This window comes from Podarcis pityusensis (genome assembly GCF_964106645.2).
Source record: "Podarcis pityusensis genome assembly, chromosome: 8".
NCBI lineage: Eukaryota > Metazoa > Chordata > Lepidosauria > Squamata > Lacertidae > Podarcis > Podarcis pityusensis.
In genome coordinates this window covers 67775333-67797350 of record NC_138033.1, presented here as the reverse complement: position 1 = coordinate 67797350, position 22018 = coordinate 67775333, and the positions used below count along the sequence as shown (strand labels likewise).

The 22018-nt window shown below is 44.6% G+C and overlaps 1 protein-coding gene across 2 annotated transcripts; it reads right to left on the bottom strand.

Annotated features, from left to right (window-relative positions):
* Positions 1–1211: 1211 nt before the first annotated feature.
* On the bottom strand, positions 1212–17889 carry LOC308483277 (uncharacterized protein). 2 transcript variants are annotated; one of them, XM_081016967.1, is made up of 13 exons: positions 17584–17889; positions 16725–16862; positions 14722–14908; positions 12628–12875; positions 11063–11237; positions 9640–9740; positions 8572–8643; positions 7771–7899; positions 6343–6465; positions 4862–5026; positions 3274–3441; positions 2386–2546; positions 1212–1825 (listed from the first exon to the last, which is right to left on the bottom strand). In XM_081016967.1, exons 1-13 carry the CDS (start codon positions 17648–17650, stop codon positions 1760–1762), a joined length of 1800 nt encoding a protein of 599 aa, XP_080873093.1. In that variant the 5' UTR covers positions 17651–17889; the 3' UTR covers positions 1212–1759. The 2 variants fall into 2 exon arrangements, with proteins under 2 accessions (XP_080873093.1, XP_080873092.1); XM_081016966.1 differs by having other exon boundaries at positions 8557–8643; positions 17584–17886.
* Positions 17890–22018: the final 4129 nt, after the last annotated feature.

Here is a 22018-nt window from a genome sequence, read left to right as displayed (position 1 = left end):
AGATGTTGCAGGAGAAGCATTGCAGGTGCCTGGTCTTTTCCTGGACATGCTAACATTTCTACTGCAGGAATTGCTGTTGATCTGCAGACACATTCTGTGATGTGACCCATCCCATCGGCAGCTTGAAATGGTACAGCCTCTGACACAGGCTGTTGAATCAGGAGCGGCCCTACCAATAGGCAGGGTGAGATAGCACCTCAGTGGACACAGCACTAGGGAAGCTGCTGGAGCTGTGAGAGCCACATAGAATTATAGAGTTGGAAGGGTCCCTGAGGGTCATCTAGTCCCACCCCCTGCGGCCCAGGCATCTTTTGCCCAGCACAGGACTCAAACCCACAACCTTGAGATTAAGAGTCTCGTGCTCAACCAACTGAGCCATCCCCTGCCCTTTACCCTCTAAACTAGTCTGCTCCCCGCACGTGCTTTGAAGAATGCTATCCTGTCCACACTGCAGGAGCAAGATCTGTTACCAGTCCAGTTGAGTGCTGTATTGCCACAATAAGAAGTACCCTGCAGGATCAGGCCAAAGGCCCTTCTAGTCCAGCTTCCTGTTCTCTCAGCACCCAGCCAAAGATGCCTTTGGGAGGCCCACAAACCAGGACCTGAAAACCTATGATATTGCAGGGTAAACATGGCCAATCTGGCTAGGAGCTGCCCATTGCCTTATCCCCCTTCAAAGCCATCAAAGGTGAGTATGCAGGATAGGACTAATCTGTGCTGGACCATGCCAGAGGCTCGTCTCGTCCAGCATTCTGCAGCCAAATGGATGCCAGTGGGAAGCCTGCAGGCCGGACTTGAATGCAACATAACTCTCCCCACTTGCCACCTTCTTCAACTGGTTTTCAGTCAAGGATAGCCTTACCCTTCAGGATTTGCCTATATCTCCTTTTGAAGCCCTCCAAGTTGGCCGCCACCATTAATTCTTGTGGGAGCAAATTCCATAGTTTAAAGACAAGCTGTGCTCTTTTGTCTGTCCTGAATTTTCCTCCATTTCATGCAGCAAAATGTATTCTAGGAGAAGGTTGGTCGTTTATGATGGATGCATGAAACCTATGCCACCCTGAACACCCCTGGAAGTAGAAGTCCTTTCTGTTTCACAGGATAATAATGATGCTGGGGAAGCCTTGCAAAACTAAGAGTAGAATAGTAGGAGGAGTAATAATAATAATAATAATAATAATGATAATAATAATAATAAATTTGATCCAGTATAAAAGCTGGGGGAACTTTAATCACATTCATCATTGACCAGTCTCTGCCCTTTGCTGCCTGGGACCAGAAACTCCTCCCATCATCTGCTTTACTGTGGTCTGGGTTCCTCAAATGACCACAGTGCACAGGCTCCTCTACAAACACGACATCTGTGTTCATTTCCAATGACTCTTGTGCACCCATGCAAAATCCATTAACTGTGGACATAGTCGTGCATGATATTTCACAGGTTGCTTCATTCCAGAGAAGATACTCAACTCCAGGTGTTTCTCAGTGCAATTAATACAGTTCCAAAGTTTTCTTCCCAAACCGTTCTTTGCAAAAGTTGTCCACTGGTGCTATTCTTTTCCTTTCCTCCCCCTCTCCCCCTTCCATTAGCTTCTGGGCACCTGAGAATGGTTCTGTCTGCACTGGCCCCAATTCTCACTAAGCAGTGGCTGGATTGTCCTTTACAACACCATGAAGTTTGGCCCACAAACTGAGAGAAGCCATACTTGGCTGGTTGCTGGTATTCTTCCCACTGCCGCATTGACCAATGTTTGGGTACTCATTGAATCAGTTTCCCTGTTATTATAGATTCAGATGGTTTGGGCAGGTATTTGCAGTATGCCTCCTGCATGCAATAAATAAATAAAAGAGAGAGAGAGAGAGAGAGAGAGAGAGAGAGAGAGAGAGAGATGAGACAGAAGAGTGTGTCAATATCCAGACTGACAACATATTGAAAGATTGTGGTGGGGCAGGCACAATCTGTAGGTTGGAGATGCTGAATTTCCTGTGCATTGCTTTAACCTCACCACTGCAATTTTCAGAACAGAAAGCACAGGACATGCTTGTATTTTAAAAACAGCAACAAGAGCATCAACAACCGTGCGGGACAGAATGCTTTTGGAAAGTAGTTTGCTAGTGGCGAAATCCCTTAGCCCCTTCCCTTTGGCCTGCTATCTAAATTAAAACCCTTCCTCCAAAACTGCTACTTGTCCTGGGAGGGGACATGCTAAAACGATTAAATCCCCCTCCACTGGTGCAATGATCCTGATCTGGGTACTCCCCTCCCAGAAGTTGAGCCAAGGATGGCCAAGGGTGATGGGAGTTGTAGTCACAGGTTCCTCAGCCCTGTCTGAAAACATTCTCCTGTCCTTTGTAGCCACGATTTCAAAAACCTGCTTCTCTCACCGGAAATCCGCAAGAGCCTTCCTCGTACCCATGCCCACTGCAGTTATTCCCTCCATGCTGTGGGGCAGGGCTGTTGCACTGTCGAGATCGGCTCACGACTCCTAGTCCACAGGTGACGGGGCAGGGAGTCCAGGATGCCCAGGGAGACCACATTCCATCAACTGAGGCAGAGAGAAAGCGAAGGGTTCAGTTTGGGCTTCCCACTGGCCAGGTCAGCCCATGATATTCCGCTGCCTCCAGACGGTCAGTATTTTCTATGAAATATTCAAGTGCATACTTTAGGTTTGCACAATTAAAGGGAGGCAGGTGAAAGCATCATGCTGAAGAAGCAAGACTTTTGCAGTTAGGAAAGTGATGGGGAAGTGCATTGAAAAGTATGGAAGGAACAAGCGATTTGTGGGATGGTCACTGTGAGAACAGCATGCTGGTGGGGCTTCATCCAGCAGGGCTCTCCTTCTGTTCTTGTCTTGGGGAAAGGGAATGTGAGAATGTAAGATGAGCCCCGCTGAATCAAACCAAAGACCCATCCAGCAGCCTGTTCTTGGATGCTTTCAGGCAGGGCCGGCCCTAGCATTAGGCAGAAAGAGGCAGTGGCAGCCTCAGGCGGCAGACACTGGGATGGACGAGGGAGTGGCGGTGAAGTGCCCTCTACGTTTGCCTGCTGCCTTCAGATGTAAGAGAGGACCCTGTCCTGTTGCTGGTGTGTTGATGTAAGAGTCACCTGCCAGTCCAACCCATCGCCCTCGCCTTTTAGGAAGAGCTTCACAGCTGGGGAACTCCCTCAAGGTTTCTAAGGATTCAGCATTCAAGCCCAAAGGCTGCCTTATGCTTCTCCCAGCAAGGTCCCCTTCATGCTCGCCCAAGCCCTCTGCAAGATGATGGCTGCACCTGGACACTGGCTGTTGTTGCACATTGCAAGCTCCTCCTTCTCCCCTTCACAAGGCAGGCCCCCTCCGGAAGGAGCAGGGCTGTCGCAGATTCGAATCCTTTTCTTGATCCCAGAACACTTCTCCGAACACATGGACCAGGGTGACCACTCTGACCAATGGCCGTTGACTAAAGGAAAGAAAGGAGGAAATTGTTCACCAATTCTCTACATCAGTTTTGGACAAGCAGGTTCCTCCTTCTTCTTCTGTGGACATGACTGGTGTTGCACAATAGCCAGTGGGTGGCTAAGTGCATGTGTTTTGAGTGCTAGGATCTTCCCAGTTCTGCTCTTTGCTATTTCCTCTGGTTTTTCTCCACCCTGACTTTATTTATTCACAGCATTTATTCCATACCTTTTAGCGAAAAGGGGAAAAGAGAGAGTGTGTCTAAGAGCAGCTGAGCAGCTCTAAGATTCGCAATCTAAAAATACTTGACACACAAGGAAATAGGAATGGGAGGGTGGGAGGAGAATGGAGGAGGAGAATGGAGGAGACTTGAGTTAAACAATAGGGAAGAGGGGATAAAAAGCAGTCAAGTGACAAAGGACATAAGAGGTGCTGTGAGATCAGAAAGAGATGTGTGATCCTCTGACAAAGGGGGAGTAGGGGAGGGGGAAGGGAGGGGCATCTCAGAATAGGTACAGGGCAGAATTCAGGTTTTGTTTGCATTTAAATGAGAAACTGCCTAATTCACCCTTCCTAAATCAATATGCAGAATAACGGCATATATGCAACATGAAGAACAACTGCCCTTCAGAATCTGCACTCCTCTGAATTTTGTGGTGCAGTTCTCCAATAAAACAACACACATTTAAATGCATAAGTTAGGGGAAAGTGCGCATCGCAATGCAAATGGAAATGGGTGTATAAGCATATATTTGCACTGAAAGAATGACACATTTTCATGGGGATTTTAAAAAAGAGAGAGAGAAAAGAAAGAAAGAAATGCAAAGTGCTTGGGAAAGTGGAGGACTGAACTTCAAGACTGGAGAAACTAGAAACTGAGAGAAATCAGAACTGGCAGATTCATCCATCCCTAGTTGCAAGAACAAACCAGGATTCTCTGGGAGAAACCATGGGCCCTTCCAGACTGGTGGTTTATTGCAAGCATACTCTGGAACATGTTTTTGACACAAGAAGAGTGGTGCCACATTACAGATGAATTTATTCTGCTTTATTAATTGTTCTGGGATGCTTCCCCAAGGCTTCCACACGATTGCTGTCCAGAGGGGCTGCAGCAGAGCAAAAGTGAAACAAATATAAACCAGAACATTTCCGGTATAAAAATTTGTGAGATTTCTCAGGAGGAGGTTATGGGATATGCACTAACTGGAAATGAAAGTGTCACACTCCCTTCCCAATGCTTACAAGCACAACTGGCACTGAAATCTGGACTTGCATATGACCACCCTCTTAGCGGTGTGAGCACAACTGGAAGTTGTCTGGTGGGCTCCCATGAAGATATAAAAGGAACGTGCTTTTGCAGTGGAGATGTGCCTTTTGCAAGGGATGTCTGCCTGCTCCAGCTTAAGAAGTGAAGGCCAGCTTACATGGGCAGGGTTGCGTCTTAGGACAGAGCTTGAGATCAGCAGAAGGGCCCACACATCGCATGCCGCTCTCCGGGTGAGTGCACTGCCGGATGCGCATCTGTTTCTGGAGGCCGCAGGTGGCGGAACAGACGGACCACGGAGACCATGGGGACCAGTTGCTTTTTGCTGTAACAGGAGAAGAGAGAGGTGAACATCGGCAAAAAGACACAAACGCACACCATGTGGGAGGATGTGGAGCCCAAATCTCAAAAGCACGATTGGCAGGCAGTCACAAACAGGGGCAATGCCACCGTGGAGTTTCAGAACCAGTACAGAGGGGACTCTATGATGTCATACCCCCAAACCTGGTCACAGGGAAAAGACAATGGGTTAATCCCTGCCTCTTCTGTCAGGTCACGCACTCATTTTTTTCCTGCCTGCGATAGGGGAGGATGTTTCTTTGCTCTCCTCCAGGTAGCAATCTCCATTTTGAACTATGGATATCTGTAAGGATTATTGCCTGACTGACTGTCATCCCTGTAACATGTTGGATCCTGGCAAGACTTTTGATGTGAGTAAACCTTGTATTTTTCTTGTTTACTAAACAGTCTGAGAGTGATTTCTTTGTTCAGAGGGAAACAAAAAAAAAATGGGAAAAGACAATCCAAGTCTGCCGAAGCATCCTTGGATATCATAATTGTTATAAAAGGTTATGCAACCTTGTCATAATAGCTTATAGAGATAAGATGTGCATGGATGGTGGCTTTTAACTCTGCTGAAATACATATTTGCATTCTCACACAAATGAGCAAGAGGAAGTATAATTACTAAGTAAACTATCCTTTCCTGCTCATTTATAACCATCCAACACACACTTCTCCCATAAATAATCAGCTTGTTTCCAGAACAATATCATACGACTAGGAAAAGGTAACAAAGGTGGTCAAGGGAAAGGACATTTCCCTGCCCAGGAAGGCTTTTCAGTTTAGGGATAAAGCCCACAATTATAGGAGGACATGAAAGTCTTAATAATATGAATGGCGTAGAGAAAGCGGGACAGAGGGAGGTAGTTTCATTCTCTCTCATAGTAGCTTGGAGCCATTCTACAAATCTGATTGGTTATAGAGCGTAGGGATGGAGTGGGGAATTCAACTCAGTCCATGTTTAAAGCCAAAGTCAAATTCACACTTCCCCCAAAGAAATATGTGGACCCAATCAGAGCTATCCTTTGAAATTGGCACTTATGGGCAAAGTTTGCAATACGGCTGCTTTAGTTCAACAAAACCACCTTGTTCAGGGGCAGTATATCTCTGAATAATGGTCATTACAAAGGCAAACGATAAGGGATGGTCTGTTTCCTTCATGCTTTGCTTGCGGGCTTCCTGAAATCACCTGGCTTGTCTCTCTCTGGAAACAGGATGGTGGGTAAAATGCCTATTCCATCTGATTCAGCAGGACTGGTTTTTCTGTTTGTTTGTTTTTTTGCAATCTGTGCAACTTACCTTCACAGTGAACACCGTCACCAATAAATCCACTTTGGCAAACGCAGAAGTAGGATCCCAGGGTGTTCAAGCACGTCGCATCCTGGTTGCAGGCATGGGGATCCCTGGTGCATTCATCTATGTCTAAAAGGTGGGGGTGAGACAGAAGCTGCACAATGGGAAGTCATGTCTCGGACCTGTTTTTCTCCTTGTCTGCTGGGGCTGCCAGGGATTGAGCCTGGAATCTCTACCACTTCTGCATGCAACGTCAGGTCTACTACACCTGAGCTAGATAAAGGTAAAGGTACCCCTGCCCGTATGGGCCAGTCTTGCCAGACTCTAGGGTTGTGCGCTCATCTCACTCTAGAGGCCGGGAGCCAGTGCTGTCCGCAGACACTTCCGGGTCACGTGGCCAGCATGACAAGCTGCATCTGGCGAGCCAGCGCAGCACAAGGAATGCCGTTTACCTTCCCGCTGGTAAGCGGTCCCTATTTATCTACTTGCACTTAGGGGTGCTTTCGAACTGCTAGGTTGGCAGGCGCTGGGACCGAACGACGGGAGCGCACCCCGCCGCGGGGATTCGAACCGCCGACCATGCGATCGGCAAGTCCTAGGCGCTGAGGTTTTACCCACAGCGCCACCCGCGTCCCTACACCTGAGCTACAGGCCACCAATTACGGACCAGAAATGGGGGACCTGTAAGTGGTGAGCTGATAACACCCCAGATATTGTTGGACACCCCCCCCCAAAGCCCATGAGCTCCAGCCAGCACAGCCAAGGTTCAGAGATGCTCTGTTAGCCGGACTGGATTACTGCAATCCACACTGCATGGGACTGCCCTTGAAGACGTGTATACTTCAATGGCTCTAAAATGCCATGGTCAGGTTACTGGGGCTCCATTTGGGACTCACACAGCCCCTATTTTGAAAGAGCCGCAATGTTTGTCCGTTCCAGGCCCAATTTTAGCTGCTTACTCAAGTGCTTAAAGCCCTAAGGCCCCAAGTATCTGAAAAACTGCCTGCCTTCCTACAGGCCCCCATTGGGTGCTAAGATTGGCAGAGGGTATTTGGTAATTCCACCACCCTCAGAAGCACAGGCGGTGGCAGCCCAGGAGAGGGCCTTCTCTGCGGCAGCCCCCAGGTAGTCGAACTCCGCTCCACAGGTATGTGTCTGGAACCTTCACTGTGCAGTTTACATTGTATGCTAAAGTTGTACTTCTTTATCTTAGCCCTGGGCACTCAAGTTGTATATCCCTGGGACCCACCCTGTTATTACTGTTTTTAATGTTGTATTTTAAATTGAGCTAGGACCTTGGGGTGAACGGTGGGCTATAAATCATATTACTGCAATGACATTGGTGGTGATGGACTCTGCAGCAATACCCAGAGGGGACACAGTTTCCCCAGCCCAGCTATTCTTCACAACCAGAGACATTGACGTTCCCTCTACCTATGCAGCTGAGCACGCCGTCTCCTTCCAAGCCTTTCGGACAGCGACAAAAATATGATCCGTATGTGTTGATGCAGGTTGCTTCAGCCAGGCAATGCACGGGCATCTCCTTCTTGCACTCGTCTATGTCTTTGAAGAACAGAAGAAAACAAGACTATATAGGAGCATGCTCTACATACATGTGCACACACAGAGAGATTTGCCCATCAAGCCCAGCATTGTCTACACTGACTGGCAGCAGCTCTCCAGCCCTTCCCCTCCCACCTGAATCCTTTTAAATGGAGTTGGATGATGGCCCTTCCCTTAAAAATAAAGCAAGGTCCCAGTCATCATGGTTCTGAATACAGGGGTGATTTAAACAGGGATTTAAGAAGCTGCCTTTCACTCAATATTGTCTTCACTGACTGGCAGCAGCACTGCAGGGTGTCCAGCAAGATTCCATCCCAGTCCTGCTTGGAGATGCCAGGGATTGAATCTATGACCTTCTGCATGCAGGGCATGTGTCCTGCCACTGAGCTGTGGGTATTCTAACACAGGTTTTGCCAATCTTTTTGCAGCCTATGGACACAATAGGAATTTTAAAGTAGTGTTGTGGGGCCACACACACAAAATGGATGCTGTGGGGTGTGTGACATCACACAAAATGGCTCTGTTTGTGTGTATGTCACAATAATTCATACATCAACGCTATATGTGGGAAATAAATGGTTGTTTATAGCAGCATTATGGTCATTATGTACTATGCTAAAATAAAGACTAGAAGAAGCAAAGCTCACAATTATTTACCAACACAGTGTATACCATTTCCCTCAAATCCTGGATTGCATTTGCAGTTTTCTTCATCCCGGCCTCCATTGCAGGTTTTGCTGATATCTGATAGGAAACACGTGAATAGCAGAAACTTGAACACAGACACAAAATACCACAACAGGGTCTTCAGATTAAAAAGAGTACCAAGCACAGCCTTACTGACACAGTATTTAGGACTATAGAGGCTGTATATTTATGATTCCAAAATGTTTCAATGGTCACATTTCCACTGTGTCATTGCTTCATCTTGTTTTTCTTATGCTTCTGTTTTATATTTCATTAGCAGGGAGCGTTGCCCAGATATTTTTAGAAATAAAAAAAGACGTGTGTTTTTTAATAAAAAAAATGGCTACAATTTGTGAGTTTGAACTCGTCACACAAACAATTGGGTGAAGCCAGTCCAAAGTCATGTTTTGGCCCACCATCTTGATTCAAAATGGCGCCTGGAATTCAAACAGTAACAAAGTTTGCCAGCCCCACCTCAAGAACCCTTGTGCCAAGTCTGGTGACGATACCTTGAAAGCTGTCCAAATGTATAGAGAACAAACAAACAGATGGCAGGCAGGCAGGCAGGCAGACAAACAAACCACTTTCCAAAATATCTAGCAGATGAAATGAATGGATTGAGAAAGGACACTGGGCTGTATTTTAAACTGGCTGAAATTGTTGCTGCAGGTACTGTTTGGCCACACCATCGTAAGCTGCTCTGAACATACTTTGGCGCAGAATAGTTAATACCTATAATATTAGAGTCAAAGAATTGTAGAGTTGGAAGGGATCCTGAGGATCATCTAGTCCAACCCCCTTCAATGCAGGAATATGCAGCTGTCCCATATGGGGATCGAACCTGCCACCTTGGCATTACCAGCACCGCGCTCTAACCAACTGAGCTATTCTGGCATTGTTTGTTCATTTGTGTAGCCAAAGCTATTGCAGAGCAAAACCTGGGATGGTTGGGTATAAACTGACAATCAAGAAAAGAATTGTTGTGTATCGCTTTAACAACTATTAACCACAACAGGATTTTAAAAAAGAGGGAAGGAGGGTGAGATTCCATACCCCTATTTATTAAGAAGAGTCTCTGAGCGTTTAACACCCTTCCGGGGACATCAGGGCTAAAATCGTAGACAAGTGCTCGGAAATAGCCAAAGTCAGTGTCCCTAAGAGACGAGGAAAGGGATAACAATGGTGAGATATGCTTCATGAAATCTTGAAACCCAAAGAGCAACAATATCTAGAAATGCTCAGTTCTAGACACTCTCATGCATACACGTTCTCTCTCCCACATGTGCATACTCTAATTTAGTTAAAACTTTATAAAATTATGTATGGCACAGAGACAGTAGATGGAGAATTGCTTCTTCCGTCCCTTAGTAAGACTAGAACACATGGACCTCCAGTGCAGTTGAATGCTGGAATATTTGGGACAGGTTTTTTAAAAGTACTTTTTCATGCAGTGCATGAACTGTGAATCTTGATCCCACAGGAGAGACAGTGATGGCCACCAACTTTAAAGGAGGAATAGAGAAATTCATGGAGGATATCGAGACTGCTAGCCTTGATGGCTATGCACCGCCTCCCCTGACAAAGGCAGGTTGTTTCTGAATACCAGTTGCAAGAAGGCATAGCAGGGGAGAGTGCTGCTGTGCACAGGTCTTGCGTTTGGGCTTCCCATGGGGTCATCTGGGTGTCCACAGGGATGCTGAACTAGGTGAGCCATTGGGCCTGATCCAGGAGGTTCTTGTTATGTTCTTATGATACACAACGCCCTTCCTTCCGAGAATGTAGGGGCTACTGTGTTAGAAGATCAGGTCCTTACACGTGCAGAACAAAGATCGGTTCTGTGATCAAAGGCTTGTGAATGCTTGTGAATCCCACTTGCTGGAAACCGCAGGAGGGGAAGAGTGCTCTCGCACTTGGACCCTGCATCTGGTTGGCCACTGTGAGAACAGGATGCTGGGCCAGATGGGCCGTTCGTCTGATCCAGCAGGCTTTTCTTACGTTCTTGTGTCAGGAGCAGCTGGAACCTGTTCTCCCCAGTGAAGAACCTTTGAATTGCAAGGTGTCAGCCTTCTCAGTGAGGATATTGCTGGACTACCATCTTCCCTGTTGGCTATGCTGGATGGTGCTGATGGAAACTGGAATTTGACAACATCTGGAGAGCCACACGTTTCCCCACCCCTGACGCATACAATTTATTACGAAGATTATTATAAATATATATACTTCTTGATAACCAAAGAGGCCTCCTTAAAAGCCTACGATGCAAAAATTAAAATATAAACATTCAGCATTACAATACACCAAGAAGCGATCCCACCCCACTTTACATTAAACTGTGTTGTTTTTTTCATAGTTCCCACAAGATTCTCATGGCAGACACCGTCGAAATAAATAAGCCCTCCCCCTAAAGTGGGAAGTTGGAGGACACCTTTCTGTTTATAGGCTGAGCCTGAAAGCACCCGGATGATGGCAAGCGTACATTAATCCTCTGATCTCAATCTCATCCAGGCCGTTGGCCAATACCACTGCATGGCTGTCCAGCAGCGTCATGGGGCGGGGCTCCTTGATCCACCGGACAAAGCTGGACGGAGGAAGCTGGAGGTATTTTGGCAACTGGATGGCAACGTTGTCCCCTTCCAAGAACTCTCCAACCTCTAAAAATAAAAGCAGAAGAAGAAAACAGAGAAACGTCTCGATGCACTGGGTCGTGAGCTGCCATGTCAAGAGTGTTGACTTGTGGCTATGGGACAGAGGAGGGAAACCTGCAAAGCTCGAGATCAGGGTTCCCCAAGCTTGGGTCTCCAGCTGTTTTGGGACTACAACTCCCATCATCCCTAGCAGGACCAGTGGTCAGGGGTGATGGGGATTGTAGTCCAAAAACAGCCAGACAGCCAGGTTTGGGGAACCCTGCTCTAGATGAAGTTGGGCTACAGTTCCCATAACCACCCCTGGCTGTCGGCTATGCCAGCTGGGGCTGATGGGAGCAGGAGTCTCACAACATTTGGAGGGGCACCATATTGGCTACTCCTGGCTTAAGGAGCAGCAACACCTTCTCAGTGAATAGGCTAGTGCAACACTGTATTTAGTGTTGAAATTAACCCCCCACAACTACAAATCCCATCATCATCCCAGACCATCTGGTCATGCCGGGCGGCACTGATGGGAGTTGGGAGTCTGACAACGTCTGGCTCCCCACCTCTGCTGCAGGAGCTGGTAGGGCGGAAGGCAGAGAGATGGATCCAGGAGGTGGATCCACAGCCAGTGACAGATGGAGCCAGAGCTAATGGCAGACCAATGGCAAAGCCAAACAATTCCAGGTTTGTCCCTGTCATCCTCCCTGCTTAGTTTTGCAAGGACTAAGGAAGAGGAAACTGCCACACTCTAGACCAGCTATAAATAGGAAGGCAGGTTGTTGGGAGAGTGCCCCATTTGCACCGAGAGCATCTCCTTCCACCCGCTGTCCTGTTACATTCTGAGCTCCTATAGCTACTTGTCTTGTGTTTACACTTCTCTCAAAGACCATTTTTAAAAAATAACATCCAACAAAAAAAGGGCTGAATGGCTCAGTCTGCTTTAATTTCCATAACTTGTGCAGCAGTTACATGAATTTGGGGTTTTCATCACTCACCCAACAGTCCAACTTTCGGCAAAATTCAATCAAAATGACAATCGTTCCTTCTAACAGCGAATCTGGCTGCTAATTTGGAATGAAATGAAGCTGGTCAGAAACAAGGTTGTGGTTTCTACACACACAGTGTGTGTGTGGGAAGGGGACCTCCTTTGGTATGTAGAAATATGGAAGTGTGTGTGTGTGTGTATTCATTCTCATCTCATTGTATGGAGAGGAAATGAACATGTTTGAAACTTATGTCTGCTGCTATTTTAAGGCAGGACTGACATGAGGAGTGGGGCATGTTAATGTTATGCTATTCTTATATAGGATGAGCATCGTCCTTCCTTCCTTCCTTCCTTCCTTCCTTCCTTGAGCATATCTGCTGAGCCAAGTTGCAACAAATCTAGGGGAGAATTAAAAAGTTGCCTTACCTATAGGCATGCTATCCAGAGCAAAATAGTATCTCAGATTGGAAGGATTTAACAGCTGGAAGCCTGTCAGGTCATAGGCCTCAACCACGGCCGCCTTGGCGGGTGCTGTGCTCGGTTTCACTTCTGCCCAGAAAAGATTTGGGTAAAAATCATCCTCTTTGATTGAAAGTAGTGTCAGCGCCTGCCCACGTTCATGCACAGCCACCCTCAGAGGCCTGTTCTTCCCAAGCGCCAGTCTTCTCCGATAGCTGCAAAGCAATGTCCATGGGGTAAGTGACAGCTGAGAATGTACCAAATAAGCCATTTAATTTCATCTCCCAAGATACACTCTCAAGCTTTGAAACCATTTCAGCCTTGCCTGCATTCGGTTTCTCAGTGCTTCTCTCTGTCTCTTTCCAATTACATTTCATTAAGTTTCAACATTTTCAACATATAGTCAAAGCACAATTTAGTCTTTTCCCTTCTTTTTGTCAACTTCTCACCCCTTTCAGCATGGAGTTGTTGTTTCTCCCCTTCTGCTGCAGCCCCATATTCTGTCTATCAAATCATAATATTATAATCTAATTCAGGGGTCAGCAAACTTTTTCAGCTGAGGCCGGTCCACTGTCCCTCAGACCTTGTCGGGGGGTCAGACTATATTTTTTTGGGGGGGGGGGGTGAATGAATTCCTATGCCCCACAAATAACCCAGAGATGCATTTTAAATAAAAGGATACCTTCTCCTCATGTAAAAACACACTGATTCCCGGACCGTCTGCGGGCCAGATTTAGAAGGCGATTGGGCCGGATCCGGGCCCCAGGCCTTAGTTTGCCTACCCACGATCTAATTCCTTCTGCTGCTTGTAGCTCAAATCCTGCTTGTGAGTTCATCATACTATAATATTTATTTAAATAGTCCAAAAAAGGCATCCAATCTTCCATAAAAGACTCATCACTAGATTCTCTTAATTTTGCTGTTAATTTTGCCAGTTCTGCATAGTTCCTTATCTTAACTTATCCATTCTTCCTTGGTTGGAACATCTTCCTTCCATTTCTGCACATGTGGAATCCTAGCTGCTGTTGTCACATACATAAACAACTTTAGCATTTTGGCGGGGTGGGGTGGGGATTTCTATCCCTATAATCCATAACAGAAATGCTTCAGGCTTTTCGGACATACTCATTTTAAACATCTTTTTTATCTTACCATGTATCATTTCCCAAAATACCCTCATTTTCTTGTAAGTCCACCATGTATGGAACACACACACACACACACACACACACACACACACACACACATCTCCATCCATCCACCTGTTTACACTTCCAGCAATTATTAGGAACCTTCTTATACATTTTAGATCATTTATTAGATGTAAAGTACCATCTACGCATCATTTTCATATTTTACAGCACTTCTCAACACCTTATATGCTCCTTCCTCAGGCTTGAAATCCATCTGGGAACAGGACTTGGGGAAGGAAATTGACAGAGTTTAGCTGGAATAGGATCTGGTCTACAAAATCTTCATCCTCTGTCTCAGCCACTATTATGGGCAAACTGCATGAAACAACCCACAAGACGTTTTTACACTCTGGTTGGATTTGCACATATTCATGGAACGGGCAATAAGCTTTGGGAGCGGAATTACACCTTGGGTGGTCCTGCCCAACAGCCTTTGGGGCTGCAATAATTTCTGAAATCAGTGTCATTGTTGGTGACATTGTACTTGTGGTGCCTGCCTTGTGTTTATTGTCTCGTTTCGAAGGGAGCAACTCTTTGGCTGTTTTAAAGCCTCTTGTTATTGTTGGAAGTTTCTGTAATGGCTCAGAACTAGAAAGACATCTCAAATGCCATAGTGGTGGACTTGGGGCTTTCAGATTTTAGCGGCAACTGGAGTGATGCCAAAATCCAGCCCCTCCCTGCCTCTTGCTTTCTAAGTCACTGCTGCGCTGCCCCCGAGTCACCCTCAGCTCGGTGCCCATTACGGGCAAACCAGTCATGCTCCCCAAAATCCACCTCTGGTGAACAGCTGCCTTGAAAAGGACAACAGATAGGGCTGCGTCTTAAGAGACGCACACCAGATTGTATTCTGCACTCCACGCATGCATACCTGTAGAATTGTGGGCTTTGGCCAGAGTAGAATTTGTACCACCTCACTTCATGTTGGTGGCGTTTGCCGAAGATGGAGACCGTGATGTTGAAGGTGACTTTCCTCTCTCTTGCCTTGAGGAGACAGACCTGCTCTCCGAACCCATCGCAAACAGATGCGTTGGAAATAGTGATGCGGAACCCAGGGTCTGCATGTAGACAAAGAGTGAGGTCAGTTCAGGTAGGTAGGTAGGTTTTTCAATGAGGCTACAGTATATTAAAGCCAAGGAGAACACTTTGAGCTCTTGCTAAGTTAACGATTAACTGCTCGTTGTTTCTCTGGTAGCTAACATGCGAGTGTTGTGACTTTAGATTATGTGAGAGATATTGGGTTGCAAATCTCCATTCTGAATCAAGTTGCCTTTGAGTCTTTTCTCTCAAACTCAATGGAGTGAGCATGTAAACGAAGTTCTCCTGAAGGGAGAGTAAACAGCCTGGAGGATGGAATGCAGGGTGTGGAGAGACAGAGACCTTTGCTTTTAGGTCTGTTTGGATTATTTCATATTTTCTAAAATGTGACTCTTTTTGCTGGACAGCACAATGCATTGTATGGATATTTTGGGGATGTTATTTGATAACATGAGCCTGACCAAACTACGGGAGGCAGTGGAAGACAGGAGTGCCTGGTGTGCTCTGGTCCATGGGGTCACGAAGAGTCGGACACGACTAAACGACTAAACAACAACAAAATTTGATATATCTTTTTTATTTTAAAAGAGTTCTGTCAGTAAAAGTTTGAATAATATTTTTAAGAGTCTGAACAATGATTTATTCCAAAAGGAGTCGGTACTTAAGCTTCCAATAGCTTCAAACTGGTCAATATTAGTCTCTGCAACACTTGCTATTAATAATATAGGCAGCAATTCTCAGTCGACAAATTTATCTTTCAGTATCTGTCTTTATCTCTTTCTTCCACAGAAGAACTTTGTGAAGGAAGCGTTTAATCATATCCCTCTTTTAAAGATTGGATAAATGGAGGCTGGGAGAGGGAGGGAGAGTGATCAACCAAGACCACACAATGTTACAAAGGTGAGTAATTATTATTCACTTATTTCATTTATGAATCACATCCCCAGAAAACATCATGAAGCAATTAAACAATAATTAATCACACACACACACATTGAATCCAGATCTTTCCAGTTCCAAGATACTTGGATACTAGGGATACAAGAGAAATTTGTATTTAATTCTCATTTAATTCTCATTTGATTCACATTTAATTCACACAATATGTGGACCAAAGCACAACCTTCCTTTGAAATTTGCAGTTTTCTGAAACTTGCAGTACAGTTCCGCAGCAGAGTGCAAAAATACATATACTGGGGCAAAGTGTGCATAAAACGAATGCATGCAGGGGTGCCCAAACTTTTTTCAAAGAGGGCCAGATTTGATGAAGTGAACATGCATGAGGCCCGACCAAAGTTGCCAGTTGTTGAGCTTTTTTTAGAATTGAAGTTGCTGACCTTTTTTTTAGGATTTTACCTCAGTACTTATACTGCCACGGAGGCTGGATTAAATCAACCAGTGGGCTAGATTAGGTCCCCGGAACAGACTTTGGACATGCCTGCATTAGTGAATATGACTTACAAAAATCCATATGGTGAAAAGTTGCTCTGTAAAAAATGTGTGTATTAGGCAAAATTGCGTAGAAGCTTGTGTATATTAGGAGAAATCTGCACTAAAATGCTGATTAATTTTCACGAGGACTTAAAAATAGAATGCAATGAGATGTGGAAATGTGGAGAACCAAACTTAGGATTGGGAAAATGAGAAACAAAAATTGACAGATTCGCCCATCCCCATCACACACACACTGCACTAAAAGCATTTTTAGGGTTCCTTGGGCTATCTGTGTGCACGAGAGGGAATGTTTTTAACGTGGTATAGAAGACTGAATTCTGGCCACTGCGGGTCTCTGCTGCCCCCCATAAGAGGCAGATGTGCACACAGGTATTAACTTACCTTGGCAATTGTTTATTCCATCCCCCTTGTAGCCTGGCAGACACCGGCAATAGTAATCAGATGTCAGCTTGTCAAGTTGGCAAATGGCCTTCGGGTGACAGAGAATCCTCCTGGTGACACATTCCTGTTTATGTGGATCTAGAGAGGCCAGGAAGAGATGCAAAATTGTTGATCACTGCCACCACCCTCAAAATGGAGGCGCATGGCTTCAGTTGTCAGAAAGGGCACAAATAAATGTTAAATCACCACTTCCTGGAGTGGGACATACTGGGACTTACCCACTTCAGAGTAAAGTTCATTGAAAGTTGCGGACCCAGAAGGGAATGTGGCCCTCGGGGTGAAAAGCCTCAGCACTCTTGAGTTTGTGTCCATAGGACAGAATGAATGGATGGGTACAGAGGGGAGAGAGAGGGGGATGAATATCCACAAGGGAATATAGCCCTCAGCCCCAAAAATGTTGCTCCCCCTGTTCTAACGGGCACAAATTATCCCCAAATGAAGAGAGGCAACTAACACAAAAGCTGGACATTCCTGCGCTAGCTGATTTGAAGTCTCCTGGTGATTTCATGAGGACGCTGAACACCTGAGAGACACACTTTTGGGACCCACCCTCGATCATGCATTGCTTTTAACGTATTTTAGCATTTTACCTTTGACATTGCAATAATGCAATCCTGTGACCTTACGGGCAGGCAAGAAATGTTAGTTGTGCTTCCTGCATTGCAGGTGATTGGGTTAAGTGATCCTTCCAATTCTTTGATTCTATGAAATCTAAGAACCTTTTTTTTTTTTTACAAAGGCGGTCACAGAAGGGGTTCTGGGTTTCGTTTGTCCCCCGCCCTTCACGTAAGAGTCTTACCATGGATCTTGCTTAGGACCTGTGTGGTGATGAGGCAGAGCAGAGAAGCCAGGAGGCTCACTGGCATTTTCAGTTAAACCCCTCCTTTGTGGTTAGCTCGCATCTTGCTGGCTGCGGGCAGGATTAGGAGGACGGTGTTGGCAGCATGTCTTTGGGTCTGCGGGCAGGTATTGTTATGTCTCTGGGATCTGCAGGCAGGAGGCACCAGGCCCAGCGTCCAGGAACAGAGAAGGTCCGTTTCAGTTCAAATTATCTCGAAGGTTCTGCTTCTGGGATTCCAGGGGGCTTCCGATTGTGGACCAGAGTTCCTCGTTCCGTCCTGCAGAGCGGCAGTTTTCAAGCAATGTTCTAGGCGATCCTGCGGGACAGGCTCCCGGTTCTGGTCTGCCTTAATGGAGGCAGCTCCCACGACAGCGGGAGATCGTTAGCGATCTTACTGACGCAGATCAAAATAATGCAAGGAAATCAGATCCTGCCATGCATTGCAATAAATCCATGCTTTATTTATTTTAAAATTTCATTTCACAGTTTAATGTTGTTGATATCTTGAACTCCAATTGTGGGTGGGTGTGTGCACCATAATCTTTTCAGGCCTTGGAGCCTCTTCATTTGGCCCTGGTCTATCGTCTATTCATATAAATTAGCCTATGAAAAGTATACGCAAATCTGTGCCCTCCCTTTCCTGGCAAATCCTTTTCCTCCTTTTGGGTGATGTGCAAGTGATCCGCTTAGCAGGGCACCCTGTTCACGTGGGGCAAAGGGGAGGCCCCAGGCAGGCTTGAGCTGATCATGGACCCTAAAACAGGTGCAAGAAGACTTCCGACTAACTGGATCTATTCCAGGGATGGGTAATCTCAGATCCAAGACACAGCGCCCCTCCTTTCCCAGGCCTCTCTGTATGGCCCTTGTTTTTTTTTTTTTAAAGCAATTTATTAAATTTTACAATAAAAATAAACATGATAAACAATGTAACATTGATCTTAACATATTTTCACATTTTCTTTGGACTTCCTCACATCTCCCGCTCCCATTTTCATCGTTAAAACATTTTGTCAGCAATTTATCATCTTATTTAAATTCTTATATCCCTTCTATATTTCCTAATCTTATAATTCTCAAAAGAAGCTAAATTTCACAGTCTTACTTATTTTCTTAAAAACTTCTAAATTTAGTGGTGCTCAGTTATTTTGATCTAGCATCTTATTTAACATTCACTCAAATTGCAATACTTTTGTAAATAGTTCTTAAATTTCTTCCAGTCCTCCTCAATCCTCTCTTCTCCCAGGTCACGGATTCTGCCGGTCATTTCAGCCAGTTCCATGTAGTCTATCAGTTGTATCTGCCATTCTTCCAGTGTGGGTAGATCTTGAGTTTTCCAATGTTTTGCGAGAAGTATCCTTGCTGCTGTTGTTGCATACATAAAAAATGTTTGGTCCTTCTTTGCCACCCCTTGGCCGACAATACCCAAAAGGAAAGCCTCTGGTTTCTTAGTGAAGGTATATTTAAATACCTTTTTCAGTTCATTATAAATCATTTCCCAGAACGCCTTCACTTTAGGGCAAGTCCACCAGAGGTGGAAGAACGTTCCCTCACACTCTTTGCATTTCCAACACTTATTATCAGACAGGTGGTAAATTTTAGCAAGTTTGACTGGGGTCATATACCATCTATAAATCATTTTCATTACATTTTCTTTCAGGGCGTTACATGCAGTAAATTTCAATCCATTACTCCACAACCTCTCCCAGTCCTCAAACATGATATTATGCCCAATGTCCTGTGCCCACCTTATCATAGCCGATTTAACCGTTTCGTCTTGTGTATTCCATTTCAACAGCAAGTTATACATCCTTGAAAGTACCTTAATCTTTGGTTCTAACAATTCTGTTTCTAATTTCGATTTCTCCACCTGGAACCCTAGTTTCTTATCATTTTTAAAAACTTCTTTAATCTGAGCGTAATGTAACCAATCTCGCACTTTGTCTTTCATTTTCTCCAGACTCTGCAATTTCCAATTGTCTCCATCCTTTTCTAGTATTTCCCAATATTTTGGCCATTTAGCCTCCATATTGGGTCTTTTTCGGGCCTTGGCTTCCAAAGGTGAAAGCCACCTTGGTGTTTTATTTTCCAGCAAGTCTTTATATTTTGTCCAGACATTAAACAATGATTTTCTGACAATATGGTTCTTAAAGGCCTTATTTGCTTTAACCTTGTCATACCATAAATATGCATGCCATCCAAAGGTATTGTTGAACCCTTCCAAATCTAACACATCAGTGTCTTCAAGAAGTAGCCAGTCTTTTAGCCAGCAGAACGCTGCGGCTTCATAATACAACTTTAAGTCTGGCAGGGCAAAGCCCCCTCTTTGTTTTGCATCGGTTAATATCTTAAACTTAATTCTGGGCTTTTTGCCCTGCCAGACAAACTTAGAAATGTCTCTCTGCCACTTCTGAAAGCACTCCGTTTTGTCCAAAACCTGAAGTGTTTGAAATAAAAACAACATCCTTGGCAATACATTCATCTTGATAGCAGCAATTCGGCCTAACAAAGAAAGTTTCAATTTTGACCAACTATCTAAGTCTCTCTTAATTTCTGTCCAACATTTTTCATAATTGTCCTTAAATAGACTTAGATTTTTTGCTGTTATGTTTACCCCTAGGTATTTTACTTTTTTAACCACATTAAGTTCCGTCTCATTCTGAAACCGTTCTGACTCTGTATTAGTCAAGTTTTTCCCCAAAACCTTAGTTTTCTGTTTATTTAATTTAAATCCAGCCACCCGACCAAAGTCATTAATCAATTGTAATACTCTTTTCGTACTGGGCTCTGGCTTCTGCAAAGTCAAAACCAGGTCATCTGCGAAAGCTTTTAATTTATATTGTTTCTGACCGACCTGAATTCCTTCCACCAACCGATCCCTTCTAATCATGTTCAATAGCACTTCCAGAACCGAAATAAATAACAAAGGGGAGATAGGGCAACCTTGTCGTGTCCCTTTTTCAATTTTAAACTCTTCTGTAACCACATTATTAACTATCAGTTTAGCTTTCTGTTCTGAATATATCGCCTCAATCCCATTCTCAAAACCCCGTCCCACTCCCATCTCTTTCAAATTTCCCATCATAAATTTCCAGGAGATATTGTCAAAGGCCTTCTCCGCATCTATAAAAATTAAAACTGCTTTTGTATTTATGTCTGTTTGCAAAAGTTCCAAAATGTCAATAATGTTCCTTGTATTAGCAAACAGATGTCTTCCTGGGAGAAAGCCAGCCTGGTCCTTATGAATTACTTCATTTAAAACTTTTTTAAATCTAATTGCCAAAATGTCTGCAAATATTTTGTAATCCACATTTAAAAGAGAGATGGGACGGTAGTTCTTAAGTTGTGTCTTTTCAGCTTCCGACTTTGGTATTAATGTGATAAACGCTTCCTTCCACGACTCCGGTGCCCTCCTTCCCTCCATAATTTCATTGCTGACCTCCATCAAAGGTTGTATCAAATAGTCTTTCAATGTCTTATAGTACTTGGAGGTCAGCCCATCTGGTCCTGGAGATTTGCCAAGTTGCATGTTCTGGATAGCTTGTTCGATCTCCTGTCGTGTTATTTTAGAATTCAGGATTGTCCTATTTTCTTGTGACAATTTAGATAGTCCGTTTTTTGCCAAAAATTGTTTAATCTCAACCTCATCTTGCGGCCCTTGGGTGTATAGTTTTTTGAAGTATCTCTGGAAACACTTTCTAATGTCCACTGGATTCTGGATGTTTTTTCCATCAACCTCTAAGTTTCTCTCTGTATGGCCCTTGAGACTCTCTCTAGGCCATACCCAGGTCACACCAAATTCACATCTGCCCCCAAATCCCAGGAGAAATTAAAACATCACTCATTTCCTAGGTCCCAGCTGTACTAAACATTTAAAGCAGTATTATATCATTTAAAACAATCACAGTTTCTCTCCCCAAGAATCCAGGGAAATGTAGTTTTTTTAAAAAAGATATTTATTAAAATTTATTAATAATTTTATTATTTAATATAATTTATTATCAAAACAACAAAGGAAATGTAGTTTGTTCAGAGGTAGGGACAGCCGTCTACATTAATGCTTGGATGCCGTGCGCCATTTTGAATCAAGGTGGCAGAACGAAACATCACTTTGGCGTGACTTTTCCTGTTTTCTGGGATAGGTTTGGCCACCTCTCGAGATACCATTGCCAACCTTGGGACGAAGGTTTCTAAGATGAGGCGTGCATTGATGTTTGAACTCCAGGTGCCATTTTGAATTAAGATAGCGTACTGAAACATTTTGGGTATGACTTCACCCATTTTTTGGCATGGGTTCATACCACCTCCTGAGATCTTGTCACCAAACATTGAATGAGGGTTCCCAAGGGAGGTGGCAGCGGTTTTTGTTGATGTTTGGATGCTAGGCACCAATTAA

Coding starts and splice junctions, on each gene's coding strand:
- LOC308483277 (XM_081016966.1), bottom strand. CDS start 17,650: ATGCCAGTGAGCCTCCTGGCTTCTCTGCTCTGCCTCATCACCACACAG. Junction 8,644..9,639: donor ACTCTTCTTAATAAATAGGG/GTATGGAATCTC, acceptor GTTTCCTATCAG/ATATCAGCAAAACCTGCAAT. Junction 7,900..8,556: donor AAATGGTATACACTGTGTTG/GTAAATAATTGT, acceptor TGTTCTTCAAAG/ACATAGACGAGTGCAAGAAG.